This window comes from Rhineura floridana, chromosome 20 (genome assembly GCF_030035675.1).
Source record: "Rhineura floridana isolate rRhiFlo1 chromosome 20, rRhiFlo1.hap2, whole genome shotgun sequence".
Classification (NCBI taxonomy): domain Eukaryota; kingdom Metazoa; phylum Chordata; class Lepidosauria; order Squamata; family Rhineuridae; genus Rhineura; species Rhineura floridana.
The window spans coordinates 7,826,464-7,847,016 of NC_084499.1; the positions used below are offsets into that span (position 1 = coordinate 7,826,464).

Genomic DNA, 20,553 nt, shown 5'->3' on the forward strand with positions numbered 1-20,553 from the left:
ATGTTGTTCCTTCCCGAGATCCTGTCCATTGAAAAGTATCTTGCGATCCATGTAGACCTTTCAGGATAGACAACCCGTTGGCCCAGGAGCCTGGCCTGGGCTGTACTGTGTCCAGAATGGCTGGATAGGATTGTGAAGGCGTCGTAATCTTGAATCAAAACATGCTTGGTGTTTTGACATTTCACAAAACGCCTCTTCAGAGTTCTTGAATATTTTGGCTCCTCCGATAAATTTCAGGCAGACTGATTCCACTCAGTGGTATAAAGCGGGGAATGTTGTGCATACAATGCCCGAGTGTTTTCTGGGAATAAAGCTGCCCTTTTTCCTCCCCTCCCCACCCCCATCACCACAAAAGAGACTTTGCTGGTATTGCATAATGTTGGAGGCAGCAGCCATAAGGACTAGGGAGGCAGGGCACTTCCTCAGAACACAGAAGGTGTTATTAAATTCAGATGGTTTCAAATAGCCAAGATGTGCCCAGGGAGAAATGATATGAAACTGAACCTTTTTTTGTTTTTGATAATAGGCATTTCGGTCCTCTTGATTTTCCAATCTCCTGAGCTGAAAATCAACATCTTGGTTATGATGTTTCCATTAAAGCTCAGTTTAAAAGCTGGTGAATGTAGATGGTGATCTTTCCCCATGGAACCATCTTGTACAATCACTGGACTTGTTGAACTGGGAGAAAATGTTTTGTTTCAGACATTAAATCTTATTGAATCATTTTTTGAAATCCTTCCAAGAGAAAAGGGAAAAAAATAACCTTTCTTTCTTTCTTTCTTTCTTTCTTTCTTTCTTTCTTTCTTTCTTTCTTTCTTTGTTTCTTTCTTTGTTTCTTTCTTTCTTTCTTTCTTTCTTTCTTTCTTTCTTTGTACACCAAAGCAATAGCTTTTGCGCATAAGTGTGCATCTCTCAAACATAGCCCATTTCTCCATCTTGTAGGTTTCATGATTGATTTATTAAGTATCTCCCTGTTCTAGCAGCACTATGATGCCTGTGAAGCAGAAAGGAGGAAAACAACTCAGAGGTGTAGAAAATGGGTTTGTTGTTTGAAGTTTACCCAACGTATTTGGAGTTGATTGCTTTTTATTAAGGGCATTTGATTTTTCCTACATGTTTCTATTTTTTCTTTTTTAAAAAGCCCGGTTATCTTCCTTTCCTTTCTTTTTCTGTTTTCCAGATAAGGTTAAAAAATGGTCCGTTCATACATGGTTTGTTAGATCAGTTTCATTCATTCATTCATCTAAGAAACTAACGTGAAGAGAAGGGAAAGAAGATAGATTCTGAAGTGTGGGGAATTCAGGAGGCAGCCATGGCTTGCCCGAACGTCCACTTGCAGGACCTGGGTCTGTGATGGAGGGGGCAGGAAGAAGGAAGAGGAGAGATATAGAGACAGGAACCATGGGAACACTGGCCGTTGGCTTCCCTGTCACCTGCCTCGTTGCACCCGAGAGAAGGTTCCTCTCCTTATTACTCGCAGGTGTACACTCCTGCCCCCTCTATATATAGTGGCGACAGCCCCTATTTTCAGGATTTGTCTCAGGTAACACCACATTCATGGGAGAGCAAAATTACAGTGGAAACAAGACTTTGTTTAATATATAGAGAGAGATTCAAATATGACAATAATAACATAAGCAGGCAGCAATAAAATGCATTTATAAAAATGCAGCATAAAATACATGAAAACCTAAGAAGAAAAATACAAACATACAAGAAAGGCAGAGACTACAGGTATAAAATTGGAGAAGGCGGGGATGTAAAAATAAATAAGAGAGCCAGTGTGGTGTAGTTGTTAGAGTGTTGGACTACGGCCTGCAAGAGCAGGGTTCTAATCTCCACACCGCCATGAAACTCACTGGGTGACCAGTCATTGCCTCTCAGCCACAGAGGGAGGCAATGGTAAACCCCCTCTGAATACCGCTTACCATGAAAACCCTATTCATAGGGTCGACATAAGTCGGGATCGACTTGAAGGCATTTCCATTTTGTGCCTTGAAAGGTGAATTCTGTTTGCAGTCTTCAGGAGAAAAAAAAAGTTGGGACTTTTCTTTTTCATTCTTCTTTCTTTTTTAAAAAAAGACACACCTTAATTGGCCTATTAACAGTAGTGCTTTGGGCACATTTAAATTGTTGACCTTTTCTTGGAAGAGCGTTTGAGAGCCTTTCCAATATGGGAGCTATGAAAAGAGATGTTGTCCTGAAGCTTTCTTCTATGGGCGCATCAACCAGAGGCAGAGTTTTTCGTTTTGCTTGAAAGATTTAATTCTTGCACGCACCCAGCCTGTGGTCTGAAGCCATCTGTATCGAGTCGAATATCCTGCCAGAGAGGCATTAAATCCCCTTTTGAAAAGTTTAATAACTTCCTTTCCTGCCGTGCTTCAGCTGACAGGTATAAAATCAAGGGGGTGAAAAGACCCCGGATTGGCCCTAAAGTGGAAAAAAAGGTTTGACTATGCAGACTTTGGAACTCAGTGGAAATATATCGACCTGGGACAGGCTGCAGCCTGTCCTATATTCACTTACCTGGGAATCATCCCTGTTGAACTCAGTGGGATTTACTTTTGGGTAGACATGCAAAGGATTGTGATGTAAAGTGGTTTTAGTGGACTTATGGCGACCCTATGACTAGGGTTTTCATGGTAAGCAGTCTTCAGAGGGGGTTTACTATTGCCTCCCTCTGAGGCTGAGAGGCAGTGACTGGCCCAAGGTCACCCAGTGAGCTTCATGGCTGTGTGGGGATTCAAACCCTGGTCTCCCAGGTCATAGTCCAACACCTTAACCACTGCACCACACTGGCTCCACTAATGCACTGTTATTACGTCAATGACATGCTGCAGAATACACTTGCAAAAAAACCTATTCTGGAGAAGCTCTTGCAAAATTTTGTTGTTGTTATGTGCCTCCAAGTTGGTTACAATTTATGGTGACCCTATGAATCAGCGACCTCCAATAGCATCTGTTGTAAACCACCCTATTCAGATCCTGCAAGTTCAGGTCTGTGGCTTCCGTTATTAAATCAATCCATCTCTTGTTTGGTCTTCCTCTTTTTCTACTCCCTTCTGTTTTTCCCAGGATTATTCTCTTTTCAGTGAATCATGTATTCTCATGATGTGTCCAAAGTATGATAACCTGAGTTTCATCATTTTATCTTCTAGTAATAGTTCTGGTTTAATTTGTTCTAATACCCAATTATTTGCCTTTTTCGCAGTCCATGGTATCCACAAAGCTCTCCTCCAACACCACATTTCAAATGAGTTTTTTCTTTTGTCTGCTTTTTTTACTGTCCAACTTTCACTTCCATACATAGAGATCAAGAATACCATGGTCTGAATGATCCTGACTTTAGTGTTTGAGGACCTTTTCTAGTTCTCTCCTAGCTGTCCTCCCCAGTCCTAGCCTTCTGATTTCTTGACTATTGTCTCCATTTTTGTTAATGACTGTGCCTAGGTATTGATAATCCTTGACAAGTTCAATCTCTTCATTGTCAACTTTAAAGTTGCATAAATCTTATGTTGTCATTACTTTAGTCTTTTTGACTTTCAGCTGTAGTCCTGCTTTCCTCTTTAACTTTCAGCATTCGTTTCAAACCATTACGGGTTTCTGCTAGTATGGTATCGTCTGCATATCTTACTTTATTGGTATTTCTCCCTCCAATTTTCACACCTCCATCTTGGTCCAATCCCGCTTTCTGTATGATATGTTCTGCGTGATAAAATACACCCCAGTCTCACACCCTTTCCGATTGGGAACCAATCGGATTCTCCATATTCTGTCCTTACAGTAGCCTCTTGTCCAGAGTACAGGTTGTGCATCAGGACAATCAGATGCTGTGGCACCCCCATTTCTTTTAAAGCATTCCATAGTTTTTCGTGATCCACACAAAGGCTTTGTTGTAATCTATAAAGCACAGGGTGATTTTCTTCTGAAATTCCTTGGTCCTTTCCATTATCCAAAGTATGTTTGCAATATGATCTCTGGTACCTCTGCCCTTTCTAAATCCAGCTTGGGCATCTGGCATTTCTTTCTCCATATATGGTAAGAGCCTCAGTTGTAGAATCTTGAGCATTACTTTACTTGCATGGGATATTAAGGCAATAGTTTGATAATAATTGCGTTCCCTGGGATCCTTCTTCTTTGGAATTGGGATGTATATTGAATGCTTCCAGTCTGTGGGCCCTTGTTTTATTCCAGTCTGTGGGCCATATTTGTTGACAAATTTTTCAGTAACTTGTAGCAACTCTGTTGGTATGCCATCTGTTTCTGGTGATTTGTTTCTTCCAAGTATTTTAAGAGCGGCTTCTACCTTACATTCTAAAATTTCTGCGTCTTCATTATACGGTTCCTCCATGAATGAATCTTCATCCTTGCATCTCTTTTATAGAGTTCTTCAGTGTATTGCTTCCATCTTCCTTTTATTTCATCTTAGTCAGTCAGTGTGTTCCCCTGTTGATTATTCAACATCCCTACTCGTGGTTTTAAATTTCCCTTTAATTTCTCTAATCTTTTGGAACAGGGCTCTTGTTCTACCTTTTTTGTTGTCCTCTTCTATTTCTATACAATAGCTATTATTTATTTATTAATTACATTTATACTCCGCCTTTCTTTTTACGGAGAGCCAGTGTGGTGTAGTGGTTAAGGTGTTGGACTACGACCTGGGAGACCAGGGTTCAAATCCCCATGCAGCCATGAAGCTCACTGGGTGACCTTGGGCCAGTCACTGCCTCTCAGCCTCAGAGGAAGGCAATGGTAAACCCCCTCTGAATACCGCTTACCATGAAAACCCTATTCATAGGGTCGCCATAAGTCGGGATCAACTTGAAGGCAGTCCATTTTTTTCTTTTTATGATAGGCGGCTTACATATGATTTCCAGGCTGTCTCCCATCCAGGCACTGACCACGCCTGTGCTGGCCTCATGTGCCTTCAGACCATAGTCTGGGACCTATGTACCAGTTGTTGTATTATTGCATTTAGGATTCTAACTGTGTTTCTATCTTCTTTTGCTTTTGCTTTCCTTCTCTCAAGAGTTTTGTCAGTCATCCATTAAGGTCTATCTTTTTTACTAGAGGTATTGTCTTTTTGCATTCTTCCCTGATAATGTCTCTGACTTCACTCCATAAATCTTCTGGTTCTCTCTTAGCTAAGTTTAAAGCCTCAGATCTGTTCTTTATTTGATCTATATATTCTTCTGGGATGTTATTTAAATTGTACTTTGGCCTTATGCTTGCTTTGTTGTTCTTTAGCTTCACTCTGATTTACGATGTTACCAGTTCATGATCTATACCACAGTCTGCTCCTGGTCTTGTTTTCACAGAAAGTATGGAACTTCTCCATCTTCTGCTACCAATTATATCATCAATTTGATTCCTATATTGACCATTTGGTGATGTCCACGTGTTACAGTCGCCTTTTTGGTTGCTCAAAAATGTGTTTGCAAGAAACAAATTATTGGCTTCACAGAATTCAATAAGTCTTTCTCCTGCTTCATTTCCATCTCCTAAGCCCCATTTCCCCACAATTCCTAGTTTGTCTCTGTTGCCTACTTTTGCATTCCAGTTCCCCATGATCTTGATTTGGTATGTGATCAATTTCTTCCTGTACTTCTGCATAAAATCTCTCCAATTCCTCTTCTTCTGTGTTTGCTGTTGGAGCACAAACTTGGATGGTGGTTAATACATTTCCTGTTAAATCTCATTGATATCACTTGCTCAGACCTTGCGTTATTGCTCCTAATTGCTTTTGTTATATCACTTCTCACTATTAAAGCAACCCTACTTCTTCTTGATTTCTCATTTCTTGCATAAAATATTTTGTAGTTGCCTGATTGAAAATGTCCCATTCCTGTCTATTTTAATTCACTCACGCCAAGTATTGTAATGTTGATATGTTCCATTTCTTGCTTGCAATTTCTAACTTTCCCTGGTTCATGCTTCTCACATTCCATGTTCCTATTGTGTGCTTTGTACAACTCTGGACTCCCCTTTTGCATCTGTGTGCATCAGCCTCTGGGCTTCCATTCGGCATTGACCCAGTGGTGTCATTAGTCACAGCGCTACTCGTACTTGTCCGTTGTTCTTCCCCAGTAGCTCGGTGAGTGCCTTCTGACCTGGGGGTCTCACCTTCCAGCACTATCTCACATTGCATTTTTGATACTCTGTTCAATAGGGTTTTCATGGTAAGTGGTATTCAGAGATAGTTTACCATTGCCTTCCTCTGATTCTGGATGCACCTTAGTCTGGTGTCTCAGCTTTGACCATTCCACCTTGGGTGACCCTGCTAGATTTTAAAGGAATCAATTATTTTTATTTCCCACCAAACAACCCATGAGTGGTAAGCCAAGAACAAACCTTGGGGTTAAAGAGTACATAGAGACCTGAATGACTTAGAATGTAGATACCTGATGGCTTGTCTCTCTCCATATCAGCTAGCACAGCCTAGTGTCTATTGCTTGCCGTGCTGGGATACGAGACAGGGCCTTCTTGGTGACTGCACCCCAACTTTGAAAAACTCTTTCCTGTTAGAGATGCCAAGTACTTCCATTGTCTATTCAAGACCCATCTGCTCTGCAAGGCTTTTGGAGGTCTTGCTTAGCCTGGCCTGTGGGTTTAGGTTGCTCTTTTTTTGTATTCTGTATTGTTTCTACTTTTGTTCTGATTTTAAATTGTATGTTATTTTAACCTGTATTAGTTATTGTTGGAAGTGCTTTGGTGTGGTTGACAAAAAGTGGTCTAAAAATCTTATAAATAAACATGGGGGAAAAGTGGTTTGTTTCTAGAGAGACAAACTGTGAAACTGGGTTTGGACATAGTACTAACCTAAATCTGGTAGCATGGCAGGAGTAAGGGAGACGCGACGCGGTTGTGATTTTCTCCCAGTGCACCAGCATGCTTGCTCATTCATTTGTGCTAAGCCATGGTTTGACTTAGTGTTAGGTGTGAACCTGGCCAGTATTTACGAACAGTGCCATAAAGCTGGGAACAACAAGCAATGGAGCAAAATATTTGAGTGACCCCCTAATCTGTACCCTAGGGGTAGGCAGATAGAAATCTACCAGTACATCCCAATCTTCAGAGTGATTTGCTGTAGAACAGCCAGGGGTTTCTGTTTGCTGATCCTATTTACAGCAAGCCACTTTGAAGTTGTCACCTGATGTCATTATGACATCAGGTGATTGACAAGTGGATAGCCCCACCCATCTGTCAAAAATGGCCCATGGGGGTGGTCCAGTTCTTCATCTGGTCATCAGCTGAAAAAGGTTCCCTGCACCTGGATTGGATAGTGGCCAACAAGGCCCCTTCCAACTGTTTGGTTCTCTGGCTCTTGTTAGTAGACCTTGGGCTTCTAACGAAAATCAACAAGTAGATCTCACAAGCCAGAAGTCTTGCTATCTCTTCTCTGAATCGCCTTCTGTAAACATTTTCACTCACTGAAATAGTTGCTGCTTTCATGAAATTTTCCATAATCCCACCTTTCCTGGCGCAAACCACCTCTCTTGTTTATTTTTAAACAGCTCTGGAAGATGTCGCTGCAAAGCTGGGGCAATGGGTCCGAAATGCACCCAGTGCCAGGAAGGCTATTCCAGGTTCAATGGGACCACCTGTGAACTTTGTCAGTGCAACAACCAGTCTATGAAGTGCGATCCATGGACAGGTAAAGCAAGGCATATCTCGGGCTTTCTGGTGACCTTGGGTAAGACTGGTGGGATTTTGCCAAGGCTGTTGAATAGTAACAATCCAATAGTGTGTCCCCAAACATTTCAGAGAGGAATGCTCTTGTGTCCTTGTAATTCTCCCACTTTCAGCATGGAAGGGCTGTAACTCAGTGGTAGCGCATCTGCTGTGCATGCAGAAGGTCCCAGGTTCAATCTCCAGCATCCCCTCGTAGGGCTGATAGTGTTCCCTAAGAGCCACTGCCAGCCAGAGTAGACAATATTGAATTAGAACCTTTGGCCCTCCAGATGTTGCTGAACTACAACTCTCATCAGCCCCAGGAAGTGTGGCCAGTGGCCAGAGATGATGGGAGCTGTAGCAATATCTGGGGGGTGGCACAGGTTACCCACACCTGAACCGATCGTCTGACTCAATTTTCTATGTTTGGCCGACAGACCTTTGCTAGACTCTTCTCATTTCTGAGAGATGGACCAATGGACTGATTCAATAAAAGCCAGCTTTCTATGTTTGGTCCAAAGACATCTGCTAAGAGTCTTCTAATTTCTGAGACCCAGTGTAGTGGTTAGAGTGTTGGACTGTGACCTGAGTTACCAAGGTTCAAATCCCCACTCTGCTATGAAGCTTACTGGGTGACCTTGAACAGGGTTATATCCAACTGAATTCTGCTTGGAGTAGACCCATTAAAATGAATGAAGGCTAAGTAATTATTTTCAGTAGGTCTCGTTTGAGTAGGACTAGCTTTGGATACAACCCCGTCTCTGTTATTGTGAGGGTCAAATGGGAACCATGTTTGTGTGCCACCTTGAGCTCCTTGGAAGAACAATCACTAAATAACAACTGGTGAGTTCCCCCTGCCCCCCCAGCCTGGAAATGTAAATCTTCTCACCTTGCATCAGTACACTCTGGGGGGTTGGGTGTGGAGGAGAACATAACCGTTCAGCAAGATCTGATAAATGAAACTTTGGAATGGGGATGTGGGGAGGGGGTAAACCATGTGTGAGCTCCTGGGACGAAAGGTGAGATATAAATGTAATCGTACATGAAATGCACTGAGTGAATGCCTGCTTCTTAAACATGGCCTAAAATGTGCTAAAATGCAGCAGCGTAAATATCACTGCAGCTGCATCAGAAGCATTCTGTAGTTGCAGTGGATCCATTCCTCGTTACTTTCTTGCTCTGTTGTGATGGAGGAAGGACCTGTCCTGCCATTAACCCTAAGTTATGCATCACCAAAAAATGGGACAGAGTAGATTAGCATATGCTAATGTATACGTATAGATGCCAGTTTAGAAATAATCACTGTAATTTAAATAGTACGGATGTGAAAGTTGGACATTGAAAAAAGTAGATAAGAGAAAAATCAACTCATTTGAAATGTGGTGTTGGAGGAGAGCTTTGCGCATACCATGGACTGCAAAAAAGACAAATAATTGGGTGTCAGAACAAATTAAACCAGAACTGTCACTAGAAGCTAAAATGATGAAATTGAGATTATCATACTTTGGGCACTTAATGAGAAGACATGATTCACTAGAAAAGACAATAATGCTGGGAATAACAGGAGTAGAAAAAGGGGAAGGTCAAGCAAGAGATGGATTGATTCAATAAAGGAAGCCACAGACCTGAACGTACAAGATCTGAACAGGGTGGTTCATGACAGATGCTCTTGGAGGTCACTGATTCATAGGGTCGCCATAAGTCGTAGTTGACTTGAAGGCACATAACACAATTTAAATAGAATTTGCCCTAGTGAGGAAGTCTGTGTGTCTGCTCAGTCTATGACCCGCTGTTCACTGTGGATGGGGAACTTCAAGGCCCCTCCTGCTCTCCTTTGTTAGGATTCTTCATCTTTAAACTGGACTTAGATCGATCAGCCTGCAGTGTCCTCTAGCTACTTCTTGGAAAAAAACTTTTTTCATCCCAAAGGCCAAATTCCCTTCTAGGCAACCTTCTGGGGGCCTCATGCCAGTGGTGGGTGGAGCCAGAGGCAAATGTGAGTGGAGCAATCAATGTCAATTTGGGCTGTAAACTAATCTCACATCCAGGCAACCAAGAGGCATTATCAGAGTTCCAGCCAGGCAAAAACACTCAAGGGCGTGCAAAGCAAATCCAGTGACGGGTACAGTCTGAGGAAATTCCAGAGAGCCAAAAAGATAGCCTTTGAGGGCCGCATTTGGCCCCCAAACCTAAGGTTCCCCTTCCATGGTATAGGGAAGTAGATTTGAAAAGTTTATTCATACCAACAACGGTGTTGCAAAGACCATTTCTTGCTTAAAAGCAAAACTAAACAAAATCTCACATAGTAAACTGACCATTATGGGGGTTCTGTTTTTGTTTAGGGGATTTAAGTATTAAACAGCCAATTTTCTTAGTCATCATTAATGTGTGTGTGAGTTCTTTTTATCTAATTAAAGGGTGTCCCTATCAACACACACTAAGTGAATGTTAAAACTATCTCACAAAAATGGGAAATATTTAAATATTTCAAAACATATGAAATGTTAAACTTAAAAGCAATGGCACTCAAGCCTAAACATCAGAACACAGACGGAACAATTTCAGCCAATGCTCTGTTTTGGGAATGACTCCTTTACGGCACAAACTGATCTCTATTGTATATGCCCTTGGTATTAACAACCACCATTAATTTCAGATACGTGGGTTGGTTGCCCTCTAGTGGCTACCATTGGGACGTTATTGGGGCAGGTGGGTTTTTTTGGTTAGAAATGTATAAAAGTTAAAGCAGGTATGTCTGCCTCCCTGCATCCATCCTCCCCTTGGAAATCTGTCCAATGTTTTGAATCTCTGTGCAGATGCAAATCGTTCCCTGTGTTGAAATGGATGTTTGCAGAAATGGTGACTGGAGGACCGTTGGCATAAAGGTGTTCCCTATTGGGAAGCACATCCCTGCATTAAAACTCCCATTAGCATATTATGGTCTGACATTTTAGGTGGGACATAACTCTATCGTAAGTTACCCATTTTGCTTTCAAACGGTCCCAGGTTCAAACTCCAAGTAGGGCTGGGAAATATACCAGTCTGAGATATACCTGCTGCTGCCAGTTAAGGTTGATCAGAGATGGGGAACCTCAGCCCTGCAGGCTGAATGCGGCTGTACAGGCCTCTCCATCTGGCCCTTGGGACTCTATCCATGCCACACCCACTCCACAAGCTATTCCCCTCGCTGGCTTCCCACTGCTTCAGATTCTTCTTGAAGGTGTTCGCCCAGCTAGAATGTGTCCTGGAACTCTGATAATGTCTCTTATTTGCCTGGATTTTGTTTATTCGCTTATTTATTGAATTTATATCCTGCCCTTCGTCCTGAAGGAGCCCATGGCAGCAAACACATCAACAAGACTTTTTAACAACAACAAAGCATTGTGAAAACAATTACAGATACAAACATTTTATAAACATTCTATAAACACTTTTTAGTGTTTAGGCTTTTTAGTTTAGAGAAAAGGCAAGTAAAGAGAAGTATGTAAAATTATGCACGGAGAAAGGGGACAGGGAAAAGTTTTTCTCCCTCCCTCATTACGTGGAACTCGTGGACATCCAATGAAGCTGAATAAATTCAGGACAGACAAAAGAAAGTACTTCTTCAGGTAGTGCATAGTTCCACTATGGAATTCGCTAGGCAGTGAAGGCCACCCACTTGGATGGCTTTGAAAGAGGATTAGACAGATTCATGGAGGATAAGGCCAGGATGGCTGAGTACCCACTAGTACATCAGTGGCTACTAGCCATGATGGCTATGCTCTGCTTTCATAGTTGGAGGCAGGATGCTTCCAAATACCTGTTGCTGGAAACCACAGGAGGAGAGAGCGCTCTTGCACTCAGGTCCTGCTTGAGGGCTTCCCACAGGCATCTGGTTGGCCACTGTGTGAGCAGGATAATGAACTAGATGGGTCCCTGGCCTGATCCAGTACACTCTTCTTATGTTCTTATAAAAATGTTTTAAAAACAGTTACAGATAAAAACATTCTTCCATCCAGTGATCTCCCAGTTGCCAGAAACAGTCTCCTTCAGCCATCATATGCCTGGGTAAATAGGAAAGTTTTAAATTCCTCCCAAAAGTCAATAATGAGGGAGACAGACACCACTGGGGAGGGCATTCCACAAATGGGGAGGCATCACCAAACAGGCCCTGTAATGGGTCAACATCATCTGGGCAGCTGCCAGTGACAGCACCAGGACCAAGGCCTTGCCTGTCAATCATAGGGCCCGAGATAGTTGATACTGGGGAAGGCGCTCTTTTAGATGCTTGGGTCCCAAGCCGTTTAGCTATTACTAACACCTTGGGCCCAGTGGATGGGGGATAGAAAGGGGTATGTGCGTGAAAAAATTTGCCTAGTGTGCAAAGATAAAATGTACATCTGCTGCTCCACCCACCACTGGCACGTTCCCCACCCAGAAGGGAATGTGTGTTTCATGGCCCCACCTGGAGATACCAGGGATTGAACCTGGGACTTTTTGAATGCATACCATGAGCTCTACCACTGAGCTGTGATTCGGTACAAGTGTCATATATTTTAGTTGCAACCACAATTCTCTGAGTGCCAGTCCTTATCAATGGTGGCTGGTGCACATTGGTACTGGTAGGGTGAAAGGCAAGGAGGTCCACAGTAAGTGGAGTTAGGCCCAATGACAGGCAGAGGCAGCTTACTCTAATTTTGTCCCCACCTTCCTCTCTTCTGAATTCTTCAGGGGCAACAGTAAAGCTAACGAGGATGAAGGTGACAGACAGGCAGGGCCACCCCACTGGACTGGTTGCAAGTAAGAAGGCAGGGCAGGAGGTGGAGGCTAGCTGATGGCAGAATGAGATTGGTGGAGCACTGCCCCATTTGCCCCAATGGACCAGCTTCCACTTGTCCTTGTGTACCCAAAATGGCACCATCCATGGTGTCACCAGGTTTGGGGAACCCCAAGGAAAAGTTCAAAATATCTATAGGAAAAAACCCTACGTTTGGAGACACACCTCCCCCCAAAAAATCCAGCATAATGATGGCTGAGAGTGCCCAGTGGCCATAGAATGCTCATTGTCTTTTGGGGGTGTAGAATGGAAAATTGGGTGGGAATGGAATGGAGTATCCTGAACAGGAACCTTTTCATGCTGCAACACTTTGTTGCAGGTCCCACTTGTATATTTGTGGACCTCATTGGGAAGCACCTCCCTAAGCAGGGTGCTGTAACATTCTGAAATATCTCTGTATTCCCACTCAGCGCTACAGACGTTGCATACTTCTTTATTTCTGCCTTTGTCTTGTTTTGTAGGCACTTGCGTGGACTGTCAAGGCAACACAGAAGGTGCTTCCTGTGAGAAATGTAAAAGGCAGTTTTACCGAAATGGCTCACAACAGCACGAGTGTCTCCTGTGCCCATGCTCCTACATAGCTTCCACTGGCAGCTGTCATATAAGTAAGACCGTTTTCTAAAAAAAATTAATGCGTGTCCAGGGGAATTCCATTAGGGTGCCCTAACATAAGAACGCAAGAGCAGCCCTGCTGGATCAAACCAAAAGAGGCCCATCTAATCCAATATCCTGCTCCCACAGTAGCCAGCCAGATGCCCCAGCGAGAAGCCCACAAGCGGGACCTGAGTGCAAGAGCTTTGGAGGTTTGTACAGTGAGGTGCTGTGGAAGACAGCTGAGTAAGAAAGGCTGAGGCTGACTTACAGTGTCTAGTAACCTTCTATGGTTCCTTTGAAGACCAGGAACTGCTGGCTTGATAGATCTGTGGCTCCCTCTTCTGACCAGCTGGCTCAGATCCAGAGCCAGGATGTGTGTTCACAGCATTTAGAGCCACATCACCTTACATTACTAGTTCCTAGGAATAGCAAGTGAGAGGAGTGCTGTTGCACTCAGGTCCTGCTTGCAGGCTTCCCGTGTGGTTGGCCAATATGAGAACAGGATGAAGAACTAGATGAGCCATTGGCCTGATACATCAGGAAGGCCCTTCTTACGTTCTTTTGTACCCCAGGGTTGGGAGCCTGTTGCCCTACAGATGTTGCTGGACTACAGGTCCCTATTGGCCATGCTGGCTGGGGCTGATGGGGGTTGAAACTCCAGTCAAACCACCACAGATGCCATGCCTAATCCAGCTTTCAATGCCATTCAGTGCGCAATTCATTACACGTGTGCTTATGCTGGAATATAGTCATGTAAGTCCAGCCTTGCATGTTTTGTGGCTCCAAGAAAGTTTGTCATTTTGTCCTCTCATTAGGCAAAAGTGATGTCAGTGGTAAGTTATCATTTAAAGAGCAGGCTTCCGTAATGTATGAGAGTATTTATTTGCACTGAAATGTAATTTAAAATATAAAAATGCATTTATTTATAAAATTGACATTTTCATTCCTTCCCAAAAATATCCCCACACACACATACTTTCATACTAGCAAACCTAGCTAAGCTCATGCTGTGAGGTTTGTGGCACAACGAAGGATGCAGGAACCAAGTCCTATGAAGGAATTGTTGAGAAAGCTCAGAGAAGAGAAAATTCAAGGCAATCATGATAGTGGCCTTCAAATATCTGAAGGGCTGTCGTGAAGACGATGGGGCAACTAGAATTAGTGGGTGGAAATGGCGGTTTTGACTAAACATTCAGAGATACTTCCTTGTTGATAAGAGCTGTTCAATAGCTCCTTGGACAAAAGGTGGGAAATACATGTAGTCGTAGTAGTAAAATACCAGCATGGTGAAATATGGAGGATAAGGCTATATTCAGCCTTCACTGTTGGAGGCAGCAGGCCTCTGAATACCAGATGCTGGGAATCACAAGTGTGGAGAGGGCTGTTGTGCTCAGGGCCTCTTTGTAGTCTTTCCATCGGAGACATCTGGCTGGCCATTGTGAGAACAGGATGCTGGACTAGATGGGTCTCTTCTTACGTTCTTAGGGAGATGGTTTGGCCACACTTATCCATACACCAATAATGCCCAGCCTGGATTTCTGTCATGTTGAGGTCCCCAGTAAGGTGCTTGTGGGCACCAAAGGGCCCACAGTTATGTACCATGGCACCCACCAGGCTCTCTAATCTCCTTTGCACCAGATTATGTTTCACTCCTCCAAGCACTGTCCACTCTATCAGTGGCCATGATGGCAATATACTTCCTCCCTCCATGGTCAAAGGCAGCATGACTCCGAATACCAGTTGCTCAGAATTACAAATGTGGAGAGTGCTTGAGTGCTCATGCCGTTTGTTGCTTCCCAGAGACACTGGACCTATGTATTGTCTTGTTTTTATTTTAGCGGGTCTATTGACATAAATATGTCCCCCCCAACCAAGGTAAAAATAATCCTTCATAGTAATTTGAATAATCAAAAAGCTGAGTTAAGAGGAAAACATGTATGAAAAAAACACAATAGGGATCTGCTTGTGGCCTTAGGATGTCAATGTGGCACATTATGGTAATGGAAGCAGAGCCTGGAAAAGTTACTTTTTTGAACTACAACTCCCAAAAGCCCAATCCATTGGCTATGCTGGCTGGGGCTGATGGGAGTTGTAGTTCAAAAAAGTAACTTTTCCAAGCTCTGAATGGAAGTAACTAGTGTTTTATTTCCCACACTGTAGAACCTAGTCACCACATACCAACTTGTGACCAGTGCCAGGCCGGCTACACTGGTGCTCATTGTAACCACTGTGACAACGGCTACTACAGCTCTGACAGCCTCTGCATCAAATGCCAGTGCAATGGGAATGTTGACCCGGCACAGTCACCAAGGGTTTGCAAGCCAAACACAGGGGAATGCCTCGGCTGTCTCTACTACACGGCTGGCTTTCACTGCGAAAAGTGTCAGGAGGGTTACATTAAACATTCGGAAGATGGGAATTGCACCAAGAAAGGTAAACGTGTTTTCTCTTGTTGACGTTGACTCTGCGTCTTAAGGCTTAGTTAACCAGCAGCCATGTTAGAACTAGGGATTGATTGATTGATTGAAACTTTATTTGTACCCCGCCCTTTTTCCAAACTGGAACTCACGGCGGCTTACAAATAGAACTACATGTAGTTAAAAACATACAAAAACATACAGTTAAAATACAATTAAACTATGCACAACCTTAAAACCGTAAAAGGCACTTAAAAATCTAAAAACAATTTAAAATAATACAAATAATAATATAAAACAATAAAACAAGCCTTGTAAAGTCCAATCCTAAACACCTTCTATCCCAAAAGCCTGTTGGAATAAAAAAGTCTTTACTTGCCGATGGAAGGATGGCAAGGAGGGGGCCATTCGTGCCTCCCTAGGAAGGGAGTTCCAGAACCCAGGAGCAGCCACCGAGAAGGCCCTATCTCGTGTCCCCACCAATCGCACTTGCGAGGGTGTTGGCACTGAGAGAAGGGCCTCTCCTGAAAATGGAGGTAGAACTTTATTTTATGCACATTTGATTGAGAAGCTACCTAATCCATGCTTCTTGGACCAATACGTGAACAATTCTCCCAACAAACAATATGCACAAATATGCACATACGGGAAATGTGCCCAAAAAAGGCTATATTAGGCAAATATATACAACACTACAATATATTAGTGGAAATTGCTTGCAAAAATGTATATATTATTTAAAACCACATACAAAAATGTGTTTATTGGGAGAAATTTCCACTAAAATGCTGACATTTTTTTCATGGTTTATTTTTTAAAAAGCACATTGCTACAGAAATATGGAGAACTGAATTTAATATTGGAAAAATGAGAAATGTAGAGAACTGAAATTGGAAGGTTTATCCATCCCTAGCTGGAGCAAAGCTCGTGTGTGGGTATGTGCCTCTCCTTAGAAATCAATGCCTCTTACATAGACTAGAATACCTTCTTTCAATTTGTAATTCACTGCTCTTCCCTGATCTTTGAGATTTATTTTATTTAAAAATCTATTTCATTAGCAAAAGCTCAAAATGGTTTACAAAACCGTGACTAATACTGGAACCTAGAGGAAAATACTGGAACCTAGAGAAATGTAAAAAATTACATTTCGGCTTGTATGCTGCTTTTCAAAACCAAGGTTCTCCCCAAAGTGGCTCAATATTGAAAGGTTATAGATGGGGAAATCCTGTCTCGATAAGTGGAAAAATAATCTTCATGATATTGTAGTAGTGACTAATTCTTTTTTATTAAAAGAAAAAGAAGGGATAGGATTTATTTTTCCTTTCTGAATTGGTGACCATTTGTAAATACTTAATATGCACTTGCCATGCTGTAACATGGGGTAACGGCTGTATTTTATGCATATTTTTTATTTTTATTATTATTATTAATAATAATAATAAAACATTCACTTTGATGTATTTTCATTTTTAATCATTCTGCAGAATACATTCCTGGTCCAGAAAGCAGAGCGCCCGTTCCTTCAGCTCCAAACATTAGCGTATCAACATCATCCTCTATAACAGCCATCAACAGCACATTACCACAGACTATGTTGGTACAGACAGTTTCTCCCATCAGTCCCTCTGACAATAGCACGTCTACTTTAGCTGATGTGTCGTGGACCCAGTTCAATATCATCATTCTCACCGTCATTATCATTCTCGTCGTTCTGCTGATGGGTTTTGTGGGCGCTGTCTACACGTACCGTGAATATCAGAACAGGAAGCTGAACGCCCCCTTTTGGACCATTGAGCTCAAGGAAGACAACATCAGTTTTAGCAGCTACCATGACAGCATCCCCAATGCTGATGTCTCAGGCTTATTGGAGGAGGATGGGAATGAGGTAGCACCCAATGGCCAGCTGACGTTGACAACTCCCATGCATAACTACAAGGCTTAATAAAAGCAGAGTTAAGAGTTTATTTCACAGGCTCGTAAGCAGAGCAAACCAGTGCCGTGCTCTTTGGGAGGGACACCAGTCAGTGACACCAGTGTTCCAGGCAAAGGGACTGGATAATTGTCGGCCATGGCCAGGCTTTAGAGTCCACAAAAAACCCACAAGTGATTTTGGACACTGGAGATAATAAAGGAGTTTCAGGTAAATTTACAGCTTGTATCCAGTTTTTCATTTCCCATCAAAATCCATCCATGTCACTATGGATATTAATTTGTATTTAATAAATAAATAAATATGGAATTGCTTTGAAATATATTTTTGTATGAAATGATGGAGGCCTATACCAAGATGTCATCTCATCGCTAATCAAAAGCTGTGTTTACACACTGGACACCTAATTTTTAAGCTCTCGTTTATGGGAAATGGATTTATTGTTTGGAGGGAGAAGGAAACCTAGAACTTTTGTGCTCTGAATTAGAATTTGCTATTTTTTAAAAAAATCAAATAAAAAAAATCTAAGCATCATAGAATGGTGAAAGATGTGCTGATCAAAACTAACAGCATTATCCTTGGATCGCAGGGAAAAAAATGGGCGTGTCCCCATTTTCCCCTAGCAATCTTCCTTCCAAGGTGATGATGAGGATGCTGTTTAAAATGCAACAATCTATTTTATTTTATTTTATTGAACTTGAATTCTCCCAAGCGATGCTAGTGAGGACCTTGCAGGGACATCTTTGCCAAGTCTTCTATCCAGAGTGGAAACAGTCTGTATTCAGAATGTAACAAAGATTCCTCAGCATTGTATTTGTAAACTATGTGTACAAAAATGTCATATTTTATTGGTTAGATTTTATCTGTACAGCAGTTCACGGCATTGTAAAAAACAAATACAAAACTCAAAGAAAGGAGCAACAAGTAAGCAAAGTATTGTATTAAAGTGCTGTAAACTTCTATGGCAATATTGTTAGAGCTGGGCCTCTGGCAAAGGTTTGTTGCTAACCTTTTCTCATAATACGAATGGGTTTTTAATCTTAAGTTTCATTTCCCAGGTTCTTTTGCTGGAATGTCTACAGCAGGAGAGGGGAGCCTCTGGTCTGGGGGCCAAATGCAGATTCTCCTCAGGCCGCACCCGCTCTCCAGGCCATACCCTTCACCAGCCTTGCCTCACACCCTGCTTGAGTATTTTTGCTTGGCTGGAATATGTCCTTGAATAATGATAACCCTCTTGCTTGCTTGCCTGGATAGGGAGGGCTGATTGAAGGCGTGTAGAAACTAGCCCTGGACAAAGGTAAAATTCACATCCATTGTTCCATCCACTTTTGCCTCTGGCCCCACCCACCGCTGGCAAGTGGCTGCTGGAAGGTTGTCCAGAAGGGAATGAGGCCCTTGGGCTGTAAAAGGTCATCCTGCCCAGTCTCTCCCTCTTCTCTCCTACCCACTCAGCACGGCTGAATGAATCTGTCTTTGAGGCAGTTATGAATTTCTGGCAATCGAATGTGATGCTCTGACAGTTCTTGGGCTTGATGCGAAATCCGTTTCTTTGAAAGCCTGGGAAATGTATTAGGAACGTGAAACGCCATCACAGTGCTGAGATCCTTTCCAATCTCTTGAAAAGCTATCGTTTCTTGCTTCAGTGAGCCCCATCTTGAAATCTGAATCTTCCCATTAACTCGGGCTTGTGTAAAGAGAATATGGGCAAGGTAGCAGAACCCCCTTATTCAATCCTTTCATTTGGCGGTGCATTGAGCTAGATGATCTCCAAGACCCTTCTGTATCTAAAGGCTCCTCCAGACAAACAGTTTATTCTGCATTCATCCTGATTTGTTTGTGCAAAGCTTACATAGAGGTTAGACTATGTCTTTACTGTGCATTCATTCTGATTTGTTGGGCACTTATACAACAATGAGCATTCATCCGGATTTGCTTGCGGGGTGTTTAGACATCTTCCTGTTCATCACCCATACATTCCACATTTTTCAGTGCATCTCCCCATCACGTTCTCCATCCTATCTACAAAAAGTCTTTTTAAGAAAATGGGCTTTATTCCACTTTAATTGTGCAAACTTACATTTACAGTATGCACATCAATCTCTCCCACAATACAGGCATACCCCGCTTTAACGTTCACAATGGGACCGCAGAGTATACTTTAAGCGAAAATAAACTTTAAGCGAAGCAATTGTCTTCACTTGTACTGCACGCAGTCACCACTAGACGGCAGCGGCGTCATGCCAATAAAGTGTACGTTATTGCGAAGCGCGCGAACGTTAAGCCGGGTATGGGGACATATGGAGCATGTACGTTATAGCGAGGCGATGTTAAGTGAAGCGACGTTAAGCGGGGTATGCCTGTAGCAACAACCCGGAGGCACACAACACTTTTATGACTCCACAATTGGTATTCTACTATGGAATTGCCATTCTTCATTCACATGTTTTTGTGTGGCATCTCCACGCTACCACCAACAAATTCTTGTTCAGGAGAACTCTTGTTTTCCCGTGCTTTTTCCATTTTGTTGAAAGAACAGAACAGCAGAATAGTCTCCACTGGTGGAAGAGTGGTAGGCTGTAGACTTCAGGCACAATCAGATTGAGACAGCTGTATATATAGTAGCGGTAGCTGCATTCCAATTGCTAGCCCCACTCCCACTGGGAGGTGCTTCTTCATTTAAAGGAGCCCAGTCCCCTCCAGTAGTCTTCTAGTTTGAGCTTACTAGGGTCTCAGCAATGGAGTCCGAGGCTGGGGATGTCAATGCTGCATCCTCAGGCTGGAGCACTGCCACCACAGCCTTGGTCTTGGGGAAGCTCTTCTGGGGCTTACCCTGTGAGCCATTTCCTTTCTGATTCAGAGTTCTTGACCTGATCCCCTGGAAAAAGAGGAGTTTGACTCCAGGGTTGTGACAGAAGGCAATCTAATTCCCTACCCCCACCCCTAGATTTTGACATGTGTGGTGATGTTTTGGGCAGTTTGAATCCTGTTAATATGCTTCTTCATTGTGGCACCCCTTTTGAGGCAGCCCCATTGTATGAGTACCTCTGTGAATGGTGAATAATTGTTGCCAACGTTAGTAGACAGTGTTATAGTGCAAATGGGAAAATCAAGACAAGGAAAAGGGAATT

The 20,553-nt window shown here is 42.8% G+C and overlaps 1 protein-coding gene across 1 annotated transcript in view; it reads left to right on the top strand.

The window, feature by feature from the left end:
* The window catches only part of MEGF9 (multiple EGF like domains 9), a 102,883-nt gene extending 84,498 nt beyond the window's left edge, over positions 1-18,385 (top strand). Inside the window, exons 3-6 of the mRNA XM_061603900.1 lie at positions 7,512-7,651; positions 12,946-13,089; positions 15,239-15,511; positions 16,980-18,385. Coding sequence (XP_061459884.1) covers positions 7,512-7,651; positions 12,946-13,089; positions 15,239-15,511; positions 16,980-17,437 — 1,015 coding nt within the window. The 3' untranslated portion in view covers positions 17,438-18,385. The remainder of the gene's footprint in view (positions 1-7,511; positions 7,652-12,945; positions 13,090-15,238; positions 15,512-16,979) is intronic.
* Positions 18,386-20,553: the final 2,168 nt, after the last annotated feature.